The 22,158-nt window shown below is 38.4% G+C and overlaps 1 protein-coding gene across 2 annotated transcripts in view; it reads left to right on the forward strand.

The window, feature by feature from the left end:
- Positions 1–9,665: 9,665 nt before the first annotated feature.
- Positions 9,666–22,158, forward strand: part of CFH (complement factor H) — a 74,736-nt gene continuing 62,243 nt past the window's right edge. Inside the window, exon 1 of one of the 2 annotated variants that reach the window (XM_070940971.1) lies at positions 9,666–9,990. In XM_070940971.1, the coding sequence (XP_070797072.1) occupies positions 9,795–9,990 (196 nt within the window). In that variant the 5' untranslated portion in view covers positions 9,666–9,794. The remainder of the gene's footprint in view (positions 9,991–22,158) is intronic. The other variant, XM_070940972.1, reaches the window with a different exon arrangement.

A 22,158-nucleotide genomic window follows, 5' to 3' on the forward strand; every position in this document is an offset into this window, starting at 1 on the left:
CTTTGTTTTACTGATTTCTACCATGCTATTAATTGAGACTTAAGGGGTGTGGAAACAGGGTGGTTAACCCTGTTCTCTTTCATCTGAATTGAGGGTGTGGCTGCCTGAAGATAATTAACATAGTGAATTTGAACATTTTTAACCAATGCAAGTTGCAGCGGTGGGGTTGACAAGTGTCCATATGTTTAAGTTTGTAATATAAAGATTGAAATGTTTTTAAAATCTCTTTGCTACTCTAACTCTTACATTAGAGAAATTTAAAAGATTGAGGTGCAACAGTCAGAAGAAGAGTGATGTAACCAGTCCCTTGCTGATGTTTTAAAAAATAACACAACAATTATTAATCTTTCTCTACTTCAGAATTATTGCCATTTCTTCATCTGTCTGTTTGCTTTTCTTTTCATGCAATTACTATCTTTTTTATCCATCCAGATGGGACCATATTCTGTGACTGGAGATAACAAAAACATTAAAACTAGTAGTGGCAGGATACCTTTTTAAATCAGGCCTTCAATATCTGAAAAACAGCAGTGTTGTTTTTATACACACATTTTAAAACTATATTCACTAATGGGATAGCCAATATTCCCCACCCTATTCCACAAGCAGACATCAACTCATCTGGCCGTGAGACAAATACTACCTACCACACCTGAGAGAAGAAGATTAGCTTGGAGGGCTCAGGGAACATTGTAGAGCACACACAATTGCTCCTAGAATGTTTAACCAGTTCATTATTTTTCTGTCCATTCATCCAACCTGGGACCTTTCCCATTGGTGTAATTAAGGATACTTTGGAAGAAACTAAATTGGTAAAATATAGTATGAATCATCAAATAAACATCAACAATGTCAGAACAATCTTGGATTCAGCCAGAATGGGATGTCCTCTCTTGTCTGAGGTGGTTGCCCTGCTCTTTCTAATAATGCGGCTTGCCATGCGATATGGTAGCAAATATATTAATACAGATATCTCTTATTCAGAAATAATTTTATTTATTTACCTATTTCCTATGTTTATTATTTTTACAAGTAACTCAATACAATGAACATAGCCAGAACATCTCCTATTTTCGCACAACAACAACCCTGTGAAGTGGGTTGGGCTGAGAGAGAAAGACTGGCCCAAAGTCACCCAGCTGGCTTTCATGGCTAAGGTGGGACTTGAACTCATGGTCTCCTGCTTTCTGCCTTATCTACTAGACCAATGTTGTTCTCCCACCCATCCCTCCCAAAAAGTCTTATTTTTAAAAAATGTTTACATATGATAACCCAGAAAGGAAATTTGTTGAATCTTGTTTATTTATTTCTCAACAAGTAATGGGTAACATATACTTTCTACTATAAACCTAAACACACATTATTTGGAAATATGTTCCTTGAACTCAGTAGAATTTGATTCCAAATAAACAAATTAGGAATCATGTTTTAAATTGCTTTCAGAAAAATAACATATAAAGAGGGACCTTTACCATAATACTGTTCATTTAAAGAATATAATAGCAGAAGCTCAACTTTCATAATAATTCCTGTTACACCCAATGGTATCATATTGACCTTCGGCTATTTCTCACCTCTTTTATTCATTACAAAGAATACAAGGGGACTGCAACTGGAAAGACTAATCCCTACGTCATTCAAAGTTATAACTATTAAGAAAACAGCTATTGCAAGATTAGATGTTAACTGCAATGAGAATTATTTATCAGTGAATATGCACAGGTCTGTTCACTAGTCCTACTGAATTTCTGAGAATGCATTACTAGAAATGAAAATCAATTCTTCTTGCATTGATTTCTGAAAATTCTGTGATGTTGGAATATGTCTCATTAAACTCAATAGAATTTGGGTCAAAGTAGCCGCCCTAGAACTGAACTTCTAAGAAGCTGTTCTTCTAATGCCCGCATTCAAAAGTAATGCTAAACATAAAAATAAGCTTAGCAAGCTTTGATTTTGTATGCTATCTTGAAGGCACAGGACTAGCCAGGAGATAGGCTTCTGACTGGAATGCTCTGACTGTAGCAAGTGCATGATTTAGCAAATGTTTTTTGTGTATACAATTGCCAGAAACTTTTATATTAGCACTTATATGAAATTGAATATTTGTGGATGAAGTAAGTCACCTTCTTAGAGAAGTAGGAAACAACATGGCAAGTAAATTCAAAATTAACATTATGAGTGGCATACAAGGAAAATCAGTTAAAGATGTTTTATAGATGGCATTTACCACTGACAAGAATCGCAAAGATGTTTCCAAATAATGATCCAACATGTTGGAAGTGTAAGAAAACCCATGGAACTTATTACCATCTATGGTGGACATGCCCGGCAGCGAAAAAGTTCTGGACAAATATAAAAAAATGGTTAGAAAAAATAACAGAGCAAACAATAGAACACATTTACGAGAACATATACCAAAGAAATAAAATATCTGATTTTACATATCACATATAAACAGTGGCTCGAATAATATATGCACAAAAATAGAAACAGGAAGAAACACCAACAGATGAAGAAGTGATAAAAAAAAGTTTTAGAATGTGCTGAGATGGACAAATTAACAAAAGAAATTAAAGAAAAAGAAGAGACATATTACTTTACAATTTGGAACAAATGGTATGAATGGCTTGAGAGCAGAAATAAAGAATAACATAACGGGGGAGAATATAAAATGTAAAATAAGTATGCAAGAAATATATATATACAAATATATATAAAATGTATATACATTAGTTAATTGCTTTAAGGGGGGGAAAAAGTTAAGCACTAATGGATTTTTCAGGCATCTGAAACAAATATATAGAAATGTATAAAATTAAGGCTATTAGGATTAGAAAATATATTGTAATCAGTCAAAAAAGGGACAATGAAGGAAATGAAACAATATGAGAGACATGGGGGGGGGGGAATTACAGTGGAAAGCACACCATGAAGAAACACTTGTTAAAAAGAGGATATATTTATATGTTGTATGTTATGTGTTTGTCATAATGTGTATTAATAAAACAATAAACCTCTTTTTTTTTTTAAAAAAAAAAAAAGAAGTAAAGTCACCTAGAGAGGTCAGCTGAGGTAAATGATTTTGAAGATGGTACTATTTTTGATCTCCCAAAGATGCTATGGAATGCATGATTTAGTGGCTAAATGGTTATAATTATGGGTTGGATGAGCATGACCAGGCAAGGTCACGGCAGCATGGTAAGAACATATCTAACTTTGCATTGTGCAAGCAGTCCAGTTTGGAAGCTCTCCTAGACTCAGTGTCATCCAAGGAGTGGGTGTGATCAGGAATGTTTTCTGTCACCATAGGAAAGTACATTATGTAATGCTGTTTGAGGAGACTAGACCTTGCTACAGCTACTGACTTCATAGGGATCTCTATTCTCCCTTAGTATAAAACAGTTAATATAACAGTGTCTTTAAATATACTTTGAGTTTGTATAAAATGTGCTCCCTAAGTACTGATAGATCTCAGACTGCACAAGTTGCCACTGTTTTTTCTTCAATTTTGGTTCCAAATCCTAAAAGATTCATATCAAAGCTCTTTGAGGGGCTTTCTATTTTTTGATTTACCTCAGAAAGTCACTACTGAGAAGACCCCAACTGAAAAATTGGGGTCCTCTTCTTCTTACTAATAAGTGCATTTGTGGAACCAAGTGCTAACTGACATCTATTAGACCTCATCATTTCAAACCATCAAGTAATCCTGAATACCTTGACTTAAAATTGAATTATACAAGTGAAGCTATAATATGCATAATGTTTGTTTTTAAGTGACTTAAGTTCAATTGTATTGCTTTTTTATCATTCTTCTTACAGTACTAATACCGTGTTTACCACAAAGCATCTATAATTAAAGAAAAATTACACAACTTTCAAGTAAATAAAAATAATAAAATAAGTCATTGTTTTAATTCAATTATGTCATACAACTTTCAAAAAGGATTGCTTGAAATATGCGTTCCAGGACTTGTGAAATGAACCTGACGGCTGACTGGAAATGTCTCATTTCTGTCTGATGATAGGGACTTATCCCTTTTGATGAAATAATCTGTTATGGGCTAAAAGCCATAATCATTATGGCAAGGGTTTAAGTATGCCTTGGTAATTATACCTTTTAATAGCATAGATATTAAAAACATAGATTTGTTATAGTTTTAGTTTTTGGAGTAGAGTTGTATTTATAAAAATTATATTGCAGAATAAAAATGAATTATAATGGTACATACTTATTATCAATGAGTACAAACTGTAGAATGTTGTACTCATTGATGGACCAATGGTAGATCAAGCCAAAACCACCCAGTCCAACATTTTGTTCTCATAACAGCCAATTGGATGCCAATGAAAATTCACAAAGTGAACAAGATGTGAATTTGCAGCTACCCAGATTCTGATTTTCAAGGTGAGTGGCCATACAAACATTTAAATAGCTAAATGATTGAGACAGAACCTTTTTGTGGATGATAATTTGTAGGTATAACTGTAGATACATATACCTATTATTAATGAATGCAAACTAAAATTGTTGTTTGTGATTCAAGTCAAACCTACCTACTCCAACATTTTGTCCTCAGAACAGCCAACTGGGTGCCAATGAAAATTCACAAAGATGACAACATGTTGTGGTTGCAACTGCCCAGAGTCTGGTTTTCAAGGTGGGTGGCCATAAAAATGTTTTGGATAAATAAATTAAATGAGATAAATAAATGAATCTTTCTGTAGACGAGCCCTAGCAATTGGAATTGACAGGCTTGTTACTAATACAGAGGAAAATCATGATTTAATAGCCTTATATTCTATGAACCTCTAATCTGAAATTAGAGAATGGGCTGACATCTGCACTACGTTTTCTGGTAGCAAATGCTCTAGGTTGAGCTTCGCTTAAACTCTCTCCATTCAATTTAATTGAACAACAAAAAGAAATAATAATAATAATAATAATAATAATAATAATAATAATAATAATAATAATAATAATAATTTTATTTCTATACTGCCCTTCTCCTGAAGGACTCAGGGCGGTGTACAGCCAATTTAAAAACACAAGACACAACAATGATTAAAAATTAAAATAATTAAATAGATTTGGCCGATTTAAAACCCCAAAAATTTAAAATACACCAATTTAAAATTATTATGTTGATAGCCCGGCCTGGCGGAACAACAGGGTCTTCAATGCGCAGCGAAACACCCGGAGGTCGGAGATCTTACGTATTTCCGGGGGCAGTTCATTCCACAGGGCTGGGGCTCCCACAGAGAACTCAGACATAATTTGGCTGATGGCACCCTGAGGAGACCCTCTCTGTGGGAGCGGACTGGTCGGTGGGAGGCTATTGGTGGCAGAAGACGGTCTCGAAGGTACCTGGGTCCTATGCCATGGAGCGCTTTAAAGGTGGTAACCAACCAAATAAAGTTATTCTCTATATTTATCAGGATTATTTCTCTTTTTTTCCCCCAGAAAAATATTCAGAAAATTTATATGACTGCTCACCCAAAACAAATAACTTTTGCTTAAGATCTGCAGCTTAGAAGTCCTAGACAGATATCAGCAAGGCTCCAAAGGATAGATCTGCTACATTGCCAATTTATATGTGAGAAACCTTGGTTGAATATCAACAAGAAGTGGTTAATAAAATGGTGTGAATTATCTTTCAACGTCTGATTAGGTCTCCTATTCAAAACTTTAAGGAAATACTTTATCTATTATGTTTCTGGTGAAAAGAAATCCATCAACATTAAACAAGAAAATTTACTGGCAAAGATTAATGAGTATGAGTATATTGCTCATACATTATCAGCATTTCTTCTTTCCTATCTTGCATAGGTTAAAGTCTCTGGCACATGTAAACATTTTGAATAACCATATTAGAATGTAAACAGTACTGCTTTCATTTTGCTTTATTGTTATGAACTTTAAAGAAGAAAAGTAGGGAGAAAGTCACATGTCATACTTCTACACACATTGACCTTTTTAAATTCATTCCAACCCAGCAGGATGTTGGAAATGAGGGGCTCAAGATTTTGTCTGCATTTCAACAACACAACTCTCAGAAAAATGACCAGAGCAGGCTCAGTTTGGGATTGAGAGACAAACTAGCAAAAGAAAAATCAACTCTGAAAATAGGATAGGTCTAATGAGGGATGGGGGCTACAAAGGAAAAAACAATCTGAAAAAGTTTCCCTACTGCATTCTTATGGGTAAAGAAGCTGGGCAGAATCAGAATGCTGGTGATTGTACCCACCCGATCAACATTCTTGCTATTCTTTCTTGCTCATGTGATCCAGGGCAAAATGAATGTAGCTGCCTGATGCTTCCCAGTGTACACATAGAAATACTTAGTATAATATAAGGATAGAGCAAAAACATACCGATGTAACATGTTACTTTATTCTACAGAAGAAATACAGATACAATACCTCCACTGGCCATGCTAGCAAAGGATTAGAAAGAGTCTCAGAAGTCATGCCATGCCATGCCATGCCATGCTTGCTCAAAGGAAGGGAGGGAGGGAGGGGGGAAGGAAGGTTTCCAACCCTCACTGCCAGCTTCATTCTGGCAGAGAGAAAGTCAAAGGGGAACCTTGCAAGGAAGGTTGCAACCTATGTGAGTAAGTCTCCCAACTCAGGCACTCTTCTCCAGTCCTTTTGCGCTTGCCCAAACAGGTTATAGGTTGTCTAGTATTTTGTCACAGGGATATCCTCATATCCCCAGCTACCATAGCAATTGGTACTAGGTTTGGAAGGCTGATCTAGGCTGTAGCAGAATTTTTTCCTCTTGTTACTTTGTGAGTTTTGTAAAAAGTGGAACCTTCCAAAGTCATTCTTAACATCAAACTACAAATAAATTCATTTTTTAAAAGAATTCTGATAATGTGAAGGCATAACATGGAAGATTGTGGCACTCCTTTAAAATAAGTCTTTTGCAATGCATGGGAATTCATACACAGTATTTCTCTTAATCCATTAAAGTACTGTAATTGTGTCTTTTTCCAAACTCATAGGGGTTCATTTTTTCTCAAATGCTCATTTTTTCCTAGATCATGAGGCAACTGTACTAACCTAGAAAAAGATATAACTACTTTAATGTTTTGCTTCTTGCACTTTCCTATTATACCATGAAGCACATTTTTAAAAGTTAAATATAGCCCTACTATAAAAAATATTGATTGTTCCTATGGATAACATACAAAACAAAATTCTAACTCTACATGAAAGCTAAAAACTACTTTGATAGACATGGCTACCTTGCAAGTCTATTGTTTCTTCCTCTTCTCATACTTCAGTAAATTAAGGAGGCATGTGTCTGAGCCACTTCCAAATATTATCTTATTGCTTTGGATTTAAAAAAAAAATGTTTCAGCCACTTTTGCCTGAGTAACAGTTTCTGCATTTCTGTCTGGCTATCTTCTGTACACCCTAGCCTTACTCTCAGTATTCTTATGCATACTAACTCTTTGACAACAGGAAAGGGGCAGAAATTCTCTGGAAAGATTTCTGTGGTTGCTTTAGTGAATATAATCGTACGTAGGAATGACCTCCGGTAACATGTAGAGAGGAAGGGAAGAAATGCTAAAGGATCTTATCCTGTATTACTGCTGTGCTATGGAATAGGTCACCCCCACCTTTTCTGTTTTCTTTCCCAAAGAAGTTCCGCTTTAGCCAAGTCCTAATCAATTAATAACTGACTTTCATTCCTCTATGAGACTTCTTTTGTTAGCTTGCTTTATTTTGGAAACCACCTATTTTTATTGCTACTCAGAAGAGCAGCCTACCAATCAAATCAAATGTCTTAGAATCTGTTGGGTCAAAAAACTCTGTATTAGAGGAGTGGGGGAAGGGAAGGGGATGTAGGGAAGGGGAAGGAGAGGAGCATGAGGAAAGTTGAAAAGGATAAAAGTAGAGAGGAAAGAGAAAACGAAGAGAAGGTTGTTGTGGTTTGTAGAAGAGATGGAAGGATAGAAGAGCAGTCCAGAGTATATCTTATACCAATTATTTAAGACAGAAAAATGAATTAATATGGACTTCAAAGATAATATGTATGATTGATACTGGTTAAGAGTTTATATATGTATGTTTATGAGAAATAAAAATAGAAACTTTTTAAAATTAAAAAAACTCTATATTAATGGAACATTGGATTCAGGCAAAAAAAATAATGAAGCGAGCCTGGAGTTGCTCTTTGCTTAATTCCCAAATATTCAAAGTTACTTTAAAAAAAAAAAAAAAAAACAGTTTTATGGTTAAAAGGCTTTGAGCAAATTGGCTCCTGAGCTAAATATGCAATTCGAGGCATTAGTAACTGCAGTTTCTTTTTTCATAGGGCCTTAACGGATGGGCTGACATTACCCTGGGAAAATATAATAGAGATGTGAGTCAAATTTAAGAGGGCCAGTTTGGTTTTGTGGTTAAAGCTACCTGGATTAGAAGCCAGGGGATTGTGAGTTCTGTTTTGGGCCAGGCACGCACTCTCTCAGCCTTAGGAAGATGGTAGGGGCAAACCCCACTTCTGAAAATGCTGCCAAGAAGATTGCCTGGACTTGTTCAAGCGCTCCATGGCATAGGACCCGGGTACCTCTGAGACCGTCTTCTGCCACCAATAGCCTCCCACCGACCAGTCCGTTCCCACAGAGAGGGTCTCCTCAGGGTGCCATCAGCCAAGTTATGTCGGCTGGCGACGCCCAAGGGGAGGGCCTTCTCTGTGGGAGCCCCAGCCCTGTGGAATGAACTGCCCCCGGAAATTCGTAAGATCTCCGACCTCCGGGTGTTTCGCTGCGCTTTGAAGACCCTGTTGTTCCGCCAGGCCGGACTATCAACACAATAGTTTTAAATTGGGGTATTTAAATTTATTGGGGTTTTAAATCTGAGCCACTTTATTTAATTATTTTAAATTTTATATTGTTGTTTTGTCTGTGTTTTTAAATAGGCTGTACACCGCCCTGAGTCCTTCGGGAGAAGGGCAGTATAGAAATAAAATTATTATTATTATTATTATTATTATTATTGTTGTTGTTGTTGTTGTTGTTGTTGTTGTTGTTGTTCTTGTAGTTATAAAGAGGTAGGTCACTCAATGAACCATAGAAACAACAGTTTCTTCATTAAAGAGGGCCTACAGTGTGTGTAAACATGGCCAGACATTGCATTTAGAACTGCTCTTTGGTAGTTTATTTCTCTATGAGCAAGGTATATCCACGAACACACCCAACTAATTTTCTGAGGCATTCTTTATAATTTGCTGTTCTGTGGTGCATGCTCTTTAATAAGAGCCACCCCCTGGCAGCACAGGGTACTCACCTTTCCAGTCACAGCAGACTCATGCAAAAGCAATGCATTCGGCATTCAGCAACCAAGAGGTAACAGGGAGGGCAAAGTATTGTTAGGTTTGCTGTTTAAAGCACCGGTCCAGAGAGGAGTAAAACTGTTGTCAACTTTGCCAAAAGGGCAAAATTCTGTGACAAGAGAACCCTTTCACTGACAGCTTCTGCTTTTGTGGTTCTGTCTATTGTTAAAAACTGAAAGATGGAGAAAAACGGGATTCCTTTGAACAACTCGTTTCTAATGCTGAAAGAAACCTAATAACAATGCCCCTGTTTGTTAAAGATGAGATTACTGAGAAGCCTGAGAGATTGAAAGCAAACAAGGAAAAGCTAGTTGAGAAATTGGGGAAGTGTGTTTGTATATAATTTACATAATTCTCTGACCAATACCAAAAGAAAAAAAAATGCACCAAAGCTGAAAGGAAGAAAGAAAAGATTGGTTGCCTATGTTGCAAGAGGATCAAGGGGGAGTGACCGATGAAGAAAAAGCTCAAAGTAGGCTATTCTTTGGAACAGTCAGAAGAGGCAAAGAGTAAGAGGGGATTTGAGACAAACCTAGGAAGCCTTGCTGTAACAGGGCAAAAGTGCCCTGTGCCCGGCTCTGGAATGATTTTCCATTTTCTGGGTTACACTGTTCTGGTCCTGTTATTGGCATGCTTTACTGCTGTGGCTGGTAAGTCAAAAGTTTAAGTAGATATAGCATTTGATAATAGCAGTATTGGGGGGAATGGAAAAGCAACATTTAAATAGACAATATTTAAGCATAGGTTTTTTTTTTAAATGGAACCCTAAGCATTCCAACATAAAGATACACATCAGTTTTAGGCACTCTAGATGAATTATTTTCTAGTTTTCGGTGTGGAATTATTGGAATAGTTTGAATCTGCTTTGATTTCAATAAAATTCTGTCTTGTAATCTTCACTTAGTCACATATGAAGTTTGCATTATCTTGTTAGATTTGCAGACTCTAACCTATATACAAAGATAACAAAAGCAAAAAGTTCAGGTATTTGGACATGAATGTTTACATTATTTTTATCATTTTCTGTCCTGGATTAATCCAAAACAATTTTTTTTGTAATTTTGTAAAAGTAATTTTCATTGACTGTAAGGAAATTAATAATACAGTCAGAAATAAGAAAAATAGCACAAATTTGTTCATGACTATTTAGAAGTAAATCCCATTGGTTCTAATTGACCTTATTTGTTAAGTATGCATAAAAGTGCAACATGTACTGAGCTATAATTAAATTCCAAAGGCATACTGGTAAGACTGATTTTTACTAAACGACACAGAGTGTAGTCTTAAATCTAGCACTAGCTAAAAATTGCAGTCATTGCTATTAAAAGAAATGGAAGAATTTTTCATGCAACTTTATGCAATTAATGAAATATTAAAATTAGCCAGATTATTTCATTGGATGCCTACATACTTACCTGAGAGTAAGTCTAACCAAAGCCTGTATGATTAATCTTGACTTGATGCATATAGAATTTTCTTGCTGAAAAAAATCACACAGTAGAATTCTAAATCCACAAGAGAGTTGTCCTTCTTATTGTTTTTGGGAAATTAAGTTGAAATCAATATTAATGTATTACATTATAAGGACCTGTGGTAGATATTTCCTTGTTTGTGATTTATTTAGTCTTCTATCATATTATCACTGAGAACAATAATGAGGACAGGCTTCATATTAATTGCCTGACTGATGACTGGATGCTACTGGAAGACCATCTAAACTTCTAGTGAGAAAATGACTATAGCATCACATATAATTTTATTTTGTATTATACAGCTGCAGTTCTGTATTCATTCTAGTAAACTTTGAAAGGACATTACATTGATATTTTTTCTACTTTTGTAATTTGTTTATACAGATGCAGCTACATTACAATAAAAAGTATAACATCTGTATTATTTTATTTCTCTGCCTGCTCAATATCAAATATTTCTTATATGACAAGCAGAAAATTACTAGGCAACTGACAATATGTACTGATTTTTTAAATATAACATGACTTTTTAAAACGTATGTTCCTCCTACTCGATAGTAAATAGCTATTTCAAGAATTGCCACCTTTCCCATCCTCTTGAAATATTTATTCTCAAATTTACATGTTTGTTTCATTAGATCCAACATAGTTCTAAACTGTATCAGTTATTGTAATAATAGCAGAGGAAAAAACCTGATTTCAAGAATGTATTACTTATACAATGCTTCTGGAAATGGGCATCTGTAATTATTCCAAAGTGAATGTATGAATTTCCACTTCTTTTGGGTGGTTGTTGGGGAAGTAATCAATGACAATCATAGTCACAGCTATAATGCCTGAGCAGCTTCTGGGTTTGAGAGCTGCCAAGTAGAATGTCTACCAATTATTATCTTTCTTTTTTAGATGACTTATACCTGTTGACAAAAAAAATTTAACAAGAGGGGGGAGGGGTCAAAGGGATGTTTCATCTCAAATCCAGATATTATTATCTTCATTATCTCTTCTTATTGAGATAATACACCATTATTTCTCTTTTAGAACCAAAAGTTAAATTCATTACTTGCATGAAATCAATCACTGTATAGATTAATAGAAGTACATAAACACAAGAATAATTTGTAACAAATTACTCTCTCTTTCAGTTCTCATAGGCTTACTTAGAAAATGCAATATTTTGCTCTATAACCCAACAACCAGAGAGGTTTTTTTAAAAAAACCCAATATATATTAAACTTGACACAATTTAACAACCAATGGCACAGTCTTTCTGCTTCTGGGCTGTTTTTTTTTTTTTTTTTTTTTGGACATTCCCCTTGCTGGCCAAGATCCAAATCCTGTTTGGTTACTCACTGCTTCTTTCAGTCACAATTCATTCCCCAGCTATCACACACTGGGCAATCCTTATTGTCTTGACCTCAGTACTGTTTCAGGTTGTTATGCTAAGGGGACATCCTTCATGGATGGAAATTGCCTGCCAATCTATCATTCTTGAATTCCAAGCTGCAGGTTGGTGTGCAGTTAGGGCACATGACACTACCATACTGTGTTCCTTTCCTTTTGCTCTTAAGCAATCCTTCTGTCACTCTCTTAACTGGAATGTTTTGTCTTCTGCGTCCCTTTTCTCTTAAACTGCCTTGCTTATGAGTGATCTTTCATTTTAAAGCTTTCCCCCCTTAATCTTGAATAATCCATCAATCTCACATAAATTGCTGACTGCATTTTGTTAATGCAGCCTGTAAGCAGGGATAATGGCTGAACTAATCATAATGCCACATATAGATATTGTTTCCCACAACAGAGCTGGAATAACCAGGTTACAATTAAAATGTGAAAAGAATCTTGAGGTCCCAGAAGCTAATAACCTCTGATTACTAAAATATTCAGTGTATATCCTATCAATACAGATGTTGAAACTGTTGGGCAGTATTGGGGTTTAGGGTTTAGTGACTGTGATCTAGCCAATAGATTTTCTGATGTTTCATCAGCAACCCTGACCGGCATCTTCAGAGGCAAGGTACACAGACCAGAGGCAGCTGGGATGGGACTGACTGGCCTCTTGTCTTAATAGCTAGCTATAACGAATTCTGGCTGGTCTTTAGTTGAGCTGAGTTCTGATTAGTGCAGGTTGAGTAGGCCATTGAGATTCTTTAAAATGCTCTTTGCAAACATGCTGGTGGTAGATGGAATATGGCTGTGTTGGGGACGGGACTAATCCATGCATGTCAAACAATATTTTAATAGGAAGGAATCCATTTATGTTCTATGAATGGATATAATGTTATAAGTAAGGTTCTAACAGTTATTAGTTGCTCATTAAATGTTCTTAAGGATAGTACAGGTAGTCTTTGCTTAATGATCAGTCACTCAGTGATACCTACAACTAGGTTCTGGATTTTAGATGGTGCATACACAGACATGGACACGGACACACACACACACACACAGAGAGAGAGAGAGAGAGAGAGAGAGAGAGAGAGAGAGAGAGAGAGAGAGAGAGAGATATGACTGCATTTCAACACTTGGCAACTGGTTGTAGTGTTCTGCGGTCACATGACCTGATTCATGAATTTTTCCAATTTCTAGCCTTCTCATCTGGTTTGTAGCAAAATGAATGGAGTTGCTTTATGACCGTAGTGTTCAGTTTATGACCCTTGTGTTGGTTTAATGACCACCATAAAAAGATTGTAAAATCAGGTTGGTCATGTTGGTGTCTTGACTTTCAACTGTGATGATTTACAAGAGAATTTCTGGGCACTATTACAGTCATAAGTTGAGGACAACCTACACTAAAGGAGGAATGTCTGACACTTTCAAGGAGATGTGGGGGTTTTTCATCTGTATATAGTTAAGGATTTCAAGTTGAAATTAAGTAATCTGCTGGTAGGTTTTCTGAAAAAGAGCATTATTTCTTCATTCAAAATGTCTTTGAAAATGTTCTCATTGTGTGTGCAAAAAAAAAATGAAGCAGAGTAGAAAAGAACATTTTGTGAAGTAGAAATGCCATTTAGCATAACCCAAGTTCAACATCATGGCTAGTCAGTGAAGCAAATTAAATAAAATTTTATGAATTTAACATTAAAAGATAATTCATTGAGTATAGGGAAGCGGTTGGTATTCCTTTCTTCAAGAAACAAAATTCTGTCATCATTACTGTGAAAATATGCTTAAAGGTACCTAGTAAAAAACTTGAGGCCTAAATAAAATTCCTCTGGGCTGTGCTGGGCTGTGCTGGGCTGTGCTGGGCTGAGGCTGCAGCATATGCAGAGGTATGGGTATATATATAACTGAAGACACAACTATAACTAACACCGTTGCCATCCTATATTCTCCACAATTGCCCTGTGAGATGAATCAGACATAGAGACAATGACTGGTCCAAACTTACTTAGCTAAGAGAGCTAAGTAAGTTTGGACCACTCATTGTCTCTAAGTCTGACCCATCTCACAGGGAGATTTCATGCCTAATGAAGCCTAGAACTCACAGTCTCCAGGTTTCTAGGCCAGCACCTTTACCACTATGCCAAACAGACTCTCTTGATCTTGCATCTTGATAAATTATTGAAATTGTTAAGGGAGATAAATGAAAATTAGATCTTTTTTTTAATAGTAGTTTCAAAACAGACCTCTTAGTTTTACTGGGTATCATTTAATGCAGGGGTGTCACACTTGCGGCCCTTGGGCTGGATGCATCACGCGCTGGCCATGCCCACCCCCGTTTTAGCAAAGGGGGGAAAATTCGCAATGCATCATGTGATGACAACCCCTTATTTAATGTATCTCTTAGAATAAGCAATTTGGCTATATGATACTTCGAGACCGACTTCTGCCACCAATAGCCTCCCACCGACCAGTCCGCTCCCACAGAGAGGGTCTCCTCAGGGTGCCATCGGCCAAGTTATGTCGGCTGGCGACACCCAGGGGGAGGGCCTTCTCTGTGGGAGCCCCAGCCCTGTGGAATGAACTGCCCCCGGAAATTCGTAAGATCTCCGACCTCCGGGTGTTTCGCTGCGCTCTGAAGACCCTGTTGTTCTGCCAGGCCGGGCTATTAACATAACGTTTTAAATTGGGGTATTTTAAATTCTGGGATTTTTAATTGGAGCCTAACTATTTAATGATTTTAAATTTTAATTATTGTTTTGTTTCTGTGATTTTAAATAGGCTGTACACCGCCCTGAGTCCTTCGGGAGAAGGGCGGTATAGAAATAAAATTATTTATTTATTTATTTATTTATACTGAATTATCATTTTTAACAGCCAAAACCTCACTCTCTTTGAAACTGGTGCCATTTTTCTCCTTTCTTAGAACTATATTTTGTGAGTTCCTATTTGGATTTGACTATTTGAACAACTACTTGAGTAAAGTCAGTTTGATGTAGTGGTGCAAGCTAGAAATTGGGAGCATGTGAGTTCTAGTCCTGCCTTAGACACGAAACCAACTTGGCCAGTCACTCTTGCTCAGCTGTAGAAAGAAGGCAATGGCAAACCACTTTCAAAATCTTGCAAACAAAACTGCAGGAACTAGTCCAGGCAGTCATTAGAAGTCAACAGTAACACAAATCTACTAAAAAACAAAAAACAGATAACAAAAAAGATCAGAAAATAGATTATTTCTGGCTTTGAAGTATTATTCATTGCAGAAAGAACTGATAAAAAATAATAGCAAAAGATTTGCCAAATCATCATTTCTCATATCAACAACAGAAGAAAAAAAGATAACATATATAAAGTTGATTATGATGAGCAACCATTTGTATGTTAGTCCATAAGAAGAAGATCCAAGGACCACAGCTAGGTAATACTTTTTAGTTGGATCAAACCACCTTTTGGAGCATCAAGACTCCCAAGGTTAGATTGGCCACAACCCTATTGGCCTTTAGGACTTCCCTAGAGACATGGTTGTGCCATCAGGCTTGGGAATTCCATACAGCAGGCAAAAACGGCCTTCCTCACCCCCCAAGAGGCCCTCCGGAGGCCGGAAACAGCCCGTTTCCCGACTTCCGGAAGGCCCGTTTTTTGCTCTCCCCAAGTTCCAGAGACTTTCTTGGAGACTGGGGAGGGCGAAAACGGCCCTCTCCATACCTCTGAAGGCCCTCTGGAGGCTAGAAACAGCCCATTTCTCGACTTCTGGTAGAACCAGAAGGCCCAAAAATCAGCTGGCTGGCTCACACATGTGTGCTGGAGCTGAGCTAGGGCAATGTTCGCATGCCCACAGATATGGCTCTATGTGCCACCTGTGGCACATGTGCCATAGGTTCGCCATCATGGCCATAGAGGTTTGGAGCCTGTAAAAGGGCTATATTGTTCACAAAGGCTGCTGGCTGGTCTTCTCTCGCATTTTATATTTCTGGTTAATTTGTTTTAATTGTTTTTATTTTGTTTTTATTTGTTTTTTATGGTTTTAACGTGAGCTGCCCAAACTCATGATTCTGACATGGCTGGCTATATAAGTTGAAGAAAATAAATAAATAAACAAAAATGATCCAATATAATACATGAAATAGAATTCTCCAGAACTTTTAACAAGGAAAGACATAAGGAAGGCAAAACTCAGTTGATAATAGCCATTGTCAATGTTCAAGTTCTTCAGACTGAATCATTTGTTAATAATTATAATCACTGACACAATTAATTGTGTAAGACTGAAGGAAAAGGTTGTTCCTCCAGTTATGAAAAGACAAAGACCATTAGTTCCTCTTATTCATCTTTCCTTTGGAAAGTGTTCTGCCCCAGTTACGGACCCCAAAGAACACAGCACACAGAAAGTCCTTTCAAACCTTAGTTTACTAAATAAACCAGTCTTTTATAACAATGGCTGTTAATTAATTGCATTAACAGCCGCCAAGAATTCAAAGAATAATAACTGAAAGCTTACTATGGTTGGCAGAGTGCCCAGAAGCAATTTGCAGGAAGCTGATAAGATAAGCAAGACAAGACACGAAGGTATGTGAACGAAGTTGTTTCCTACAAATTGCTTCAGTTGGCGTTCCTCCTTAAATAGGCTAAGGAAGTGGCCAATTAGCCCCATACCTTACTCTCAAGAAGACCGCCTCCTGAGGAGCCACTCCTGCCTTTTGCCAGCTCTGCACACCCATGCATCGAGAAGAGGCTCCTCCTCTTTGTCCTCTTCACTTAAGGGAGCTTCTGGAGGTTCTGAAGGCCCTGGCTGAATCCTGGCCTCTGGCACCACATCTTCTCTAGCCTCCTCATTGTCCGACTCGAGTGCCAGCTGCACAGGCTGCTGGCGCAGCACCACACCAGCCTCCTCGCTGTTTGAATCAGCTACTAGTTGCACAGGCCACATACGGGCCACAACAGAAAGGCACACAAAATGATGGTTCAAATTTTGAATGATTTCTAAAGAAATTGACACACTAATCCATGTTAGGGGAATGCGGTAGCTCAGTGGCTAAGACGCTGAGCTTGTTGATCAAAAGGTTGGCAGTTCAGCAGTTCGAATCCCTAGTGCTGCGTAACGGGTGAGCTCCCATTACTTGTCCCAGCTTCTGCCAACCTAGCAGTTTGAAAGCCCGTAAAAAATGCAAGTAGAAAAATAGGGACCACCTTTGGTGGGAAGGTAACAGCGTTCCGTGCACCTTTGGCATTTAGTCATGCTGGCCACATGACCATGGAGACTTCTTCGGACAGCGCTGGCTCTTCGGCTTTGAAACGGAGATGAGCACTGCCCCCTAGAGTCGGGAACGACTAGCACATATGTGCGAGGGGAACCTTTACCTTTACCTTAATCCATGTTATAGGTGGACTCTTTTATGATGGTTTAGGTATTTGTGGATTACAGTCCAATCCACTTTGAATTATAGTCCATAAACATTTTTACTGCAATGAAACTTGTAGTCATTCACTTTGAATGGCCTTTTGGCATTTGGCCTCTCTCTGGTCAATCACAATATGTTTTTACTATGTAACAGCACCCTCTGGTGACCAAATCATTGCTTAATCTTATAGGTTACTTAAAAACATAAGAATCTTTTCTCAGGGATGGTCTTCAGATTATTGCTGTAGTTTGGATAGATAAGTCACATGTAACAGTTGTGAAGGGCAACATTTTATGTGTCTAATTTGTCTAATTACTCCCATTAAAACTGGAGCATTTTGTCTGCAATATTCTACTACAAAGTTCCTTTGAAGTAATTTTTTCTTTATATTACTCTCTGCAATTCTATCCATATTATTATATTTTTTTTCTGTATTTTTTAATAATTTTCAATAAAAAATTTAAAAAAAAAAAAAGAAGTAATTTTTTCTTTATATTTCAGACTAGAAGTATACAGAATTGTTCGTTAAATGTTTTAATCAATTGAATTGTTGCTATATGTAACTATATGTGGTGGAACAGTTGGGCATCAGAATGAAAATATTAGTCACAATTTGACATGAATCAATAATTGAGAATAAAAATATTTCACAGCAACACATGACTTACCTGAAATACTGTCTGGTGGCTCAGTGGCTAAGATGCTGAGCTTGTCAATCGAAAGGTCGGCAGTTCAGCGGTTCAAATCCCTAGTGCTGCATAATGGGGTGAGCTCCTGTTATTTGTCCCAGCTTCTGCCAACCTAGCAGTTCGAAAGTACATAAAAATGCAAGTAGAAAAATAGGGACCACCTTTGGTGGGAAGTTAAAAGCATTATGTGCGCCTTTGGCATTTAGTCATGCTGGCCACATGACCACATCCACATCCGTGGACCACATGACCATGGAGACAGCGCTGGCTCTTCGGCTTTGAAATGGAGATGAGCACCGTCCCCTAGAGTCGGGAACGACTAGCACATATGTGCGAGGGGAACCTTTACCTTTGCCTTTATATGACATATTCTAGGTGTGATGTGATGTGGTGATGGAGGAATGCAATCAAACATCATTGCAGTTGCCAATTTAAAAAAATAGATAACAGTAGGAGGCATCAGGTTAGAAACCAGAAAACGTTTGCGTTTGGCAAAAAGCTTTGGGCCAGTCATGCTTTCTCAACTCTGGGAAGGAGGCAAATTACTCCTGAAATCTTGCCAAGAAAACTGCAGTCCTTAGTTCAGGAAGTTGCCAGGAGTCAGCACTGATGAAGGTGGTATGGAGCAGGGGTGGGTTGTAAATTTTTTTACTACCGGTTCTGTGAGCGTGGCTTGTTTGGTGGGCGTGGCTTGGTGGTCATGTGACAGGGTGGGTGTGGCTTGGTGGCCATGTGACAGGGTAGGCGTGGCCAACTTGATGTCACTCACATCAAAGGTTAGGGTTAGGCTGCCTGGCCTCTGCTTGCCTCAAAGGTCTCAACGAGATACAATTTCCCTGTCTATTTATTTACTACTATTGAACATCCAAAATATACTATTTAATCCTATGTATATATGCCATTTGTGTAAATGCATATTACATAGTATAGTGCATATAGGCACACAAAAAGATACATTATCTACTATATATACTGTATGTGTATCTACACACACACACACACACACACACACACACCTCTTCTAAAACTATACACATTCAACTTCACTTACTACATTTGGAAAAACACACCCAGAGTCCACTTTCTGTCACACATGTAACTATAACTTCTGTACATTTAGAACATTACACACACCTTCAGATGTTCTTCCGTAGCCTGCACATGACTGTTAGAGCCAGGAGAGATCATGGATAGAGTAAAATGTGGTGAAACTCACTTAACAACACTCTTGCTTAGCAACCAAAATTATGGACTCAATTCTGGTCATAAGTCAAGGACTATCTCTGCCTTCCTCTGCATGGTAGCCTTGTCCTAGTAAACTCTTTCTCCTTTCTGGCAATTTTCCTCTCTGTTAAAAGCACCAAAATAAACCAGATGATATGAGGTTTCCTGCTGGAGCATGGGGTTGGACTAGATTGCCTCTAAGGTCCCTCCCAGCCCTAGATTGCTGTCCTGTTTCAAAGCGTATTCTGAAGCCACGTCTAGTGCCAGGGTTTGTGGTCCTTCCTTCCTCTTCTCTCTCTCTCTCTTCCCCCCATCTTCTTCTTTCTTTCTCTGTCTTCTTTCTTTCTCTCTCTCTCTTTTCTCTCTCTCCCTTTCTTTCTTTCTTTCTTTCTTTCTTTCTTTCTTTCTCTTTGTCTCTCTTTTCTCTCTCTCTGTCTTTCCTTCTTTCTCTTTCTTTCTTTGTCTCTTTGTCTCTTTTTCTATTTCTCTCACTCTCTCTCTCTCCCTCCCTCCTTCCCTTCCTCCTGAAATGTCAGCAAAACCCACCATTTTGCTCCTAAAGTGGTTTGGGCAGGGGTCTCCAACCTTGGCAACTTTTAGTCTTGTGGACTTCAACTCCCAGAGTTCCTCAGCTGGCAAAGCTGGCTCGCTGTCTCACATCGTTTCTCAGCCCGAGCAACAAAGCCCCCACCCTCCAGACCTTTGGTCTCCGCAGCCTGTCAGGAGAAGGAAGAACATGCGGGAGGGCACTGTCCAGCCAGGTCAAGTGCAGGACCAAGTATTAAAGGAGGAACCATCTGTGCTTGGAAGAGGATCGCAGGGGGGGGGGGCAAATCCCATCCCACCCAGCTTCCCTTTTACCTTTCTTTAACGCACCCTGCTTCCCTCCCCAAACCTTGGGAGGTGGCGTCCTCTGCGCTGCAAAACCCTCGAGGCGGCTGCAGGAGGGGAAAAGGGAAAAAAAAAAGCCTTGGCCTCTGAAGCCTCTCAAAGGAGGCTTCCATGTGTGTGTGTTTGACGGCGCTGAAGTGAGCCACGGGATCGGCTCCTTGCCTTCTGCTGCCACTGCCTCTTCCTTCTCTCTGCCAACAGAAGTCGGAGAGGAAAAGACAGTTGCTTTGCCGAGTGTTTCGCCGCATTTCCAGTGAGGGTGGCTGACTTGGGATAGAAACGTGGAGAACCGCTCGGCAAAGCAATTGCCTTTTCCTTTCCAACTTCTGTTGGCAGAGAGAAGGAAGAGGCAGAGGTGGCGGCAGCAGTGGCAGTGGAAGGCAAGGGGATGATCGCAGCCAGCGTGGTTACCAGCGGGCTCCCTTCATGTGGCTCACTTCAGCACCACCAAACACACACACATACACAAGCCTCCTTCAAGAGGCTACAGAGGCCAAGGCTTTTTACCCCCTTTTCCCCCTCCTGCAGCCGCTTCGAGGGCTTTGCGGTCCGGAGAACGCCACCTCCCGAGGTTTGGGGAGAGAAGTGGGGCACATTAAAGAAAGGTAAAAGGGAAGTGGGGTCGGGGTGGGTGGCAAGCTGGCCATGGGGACACAGGGAAGGCAGCATGGAAGGAAGGCAAGCATGGCAGGGCTTCAGGAAGGGAGTAAGCTGCCATGCATGCCTGCCTTCCATGTGGCCTTCCACTTGCCTGACTTCGCAAGCTAGCTACCGGAATGCTGGGAAGGCAGCGTGGAAGGCAGGCAAGCATGGCAGGGCTTTGGGGAAGGGAGTAAGCTGCTAGCTCTCTTCCCCACAACTGGGTGGCCCTGCCACGCTTGCCTGCCTTCCCAGCAGTCCCCGGGGTCATTTTAAAATCTGTGCATGTCAGATTAAATCTATTTATAGTAAATAGCATCAACAAATACATCCCAGAGAAAATTAGTAAAGAAAATATTTATTTGATTATACATGTAATAACAGCTGCAAGGATTGTTTTTGCACAAAATTGGAAAGCAGAGAAAATACCTCTGGAAGGAGAAGTAATTAAAAAAAATTTAGACTGTGCAGAAATGAATAGATTAACTTTGATAATTAAAGAAAGAGAGGATTCAGAATATTTTAAGATACGGGATCAATTTTACCATTGGTTAGAAAAGAGATATAGATAAGCAAACTAATAGTTATGTAAGAAAATGGTATAATTAGAATATTGTACTTTTGGAGAAATGTTGTAATAGACAAACTGAAAATGAAGACAGAAGAAACAACAAAAAGATGAAGTCATGGAGAAAACACCGAGATGTCACATGGAAGGAATGACTGATGTATTAAATGTTTGTTTGTGTATAAAATTTTAAAAAAAAAATCAAAAAAACCCAAAAACATATATGGACCAGCTTAAATCTGCCTTCCAATTGTGCATTAGCTAGAGAATCCAGATGGGTAATTTTAAGCTAGTCATTCTGTCTAGTCATTCTCTGTCAACCTGGGAAGAAAGCAATGGCAAACCATCTCTGAAAATGTCATCAAGAAAATTGCACGTTTTCTCCATGTAATTGCCAGACATACCCAAAACTGTTCTTTTAATTTTAATTTGTTTCCTGGCAACTGTGGACCTATTTCAGGACATTGAAAGCCTCATGCATACTAATGGTCACATTTTAAAGTCACATGCAATATGATTTGACAGTGGAGAATATTGTCATCAATCTTTTACCCTGCATAGA

Source organism: Pituophis catenifer, unplaced genomic scaffold, assembly GCF_029215685.1.
Source record: "Pituophis catenifer annectens isolate HBS135680 unplaced genomic scaffold, rPitCat1.0.hap2 SCAF_3, whole genome shotgun sequence".
NCBI classification, from domain to species: Eukaryota; Metazoa; Chordata; class Lepidosauria; order Squamata; family Colubridae; genus Pituophis; species Pituophis catenifer.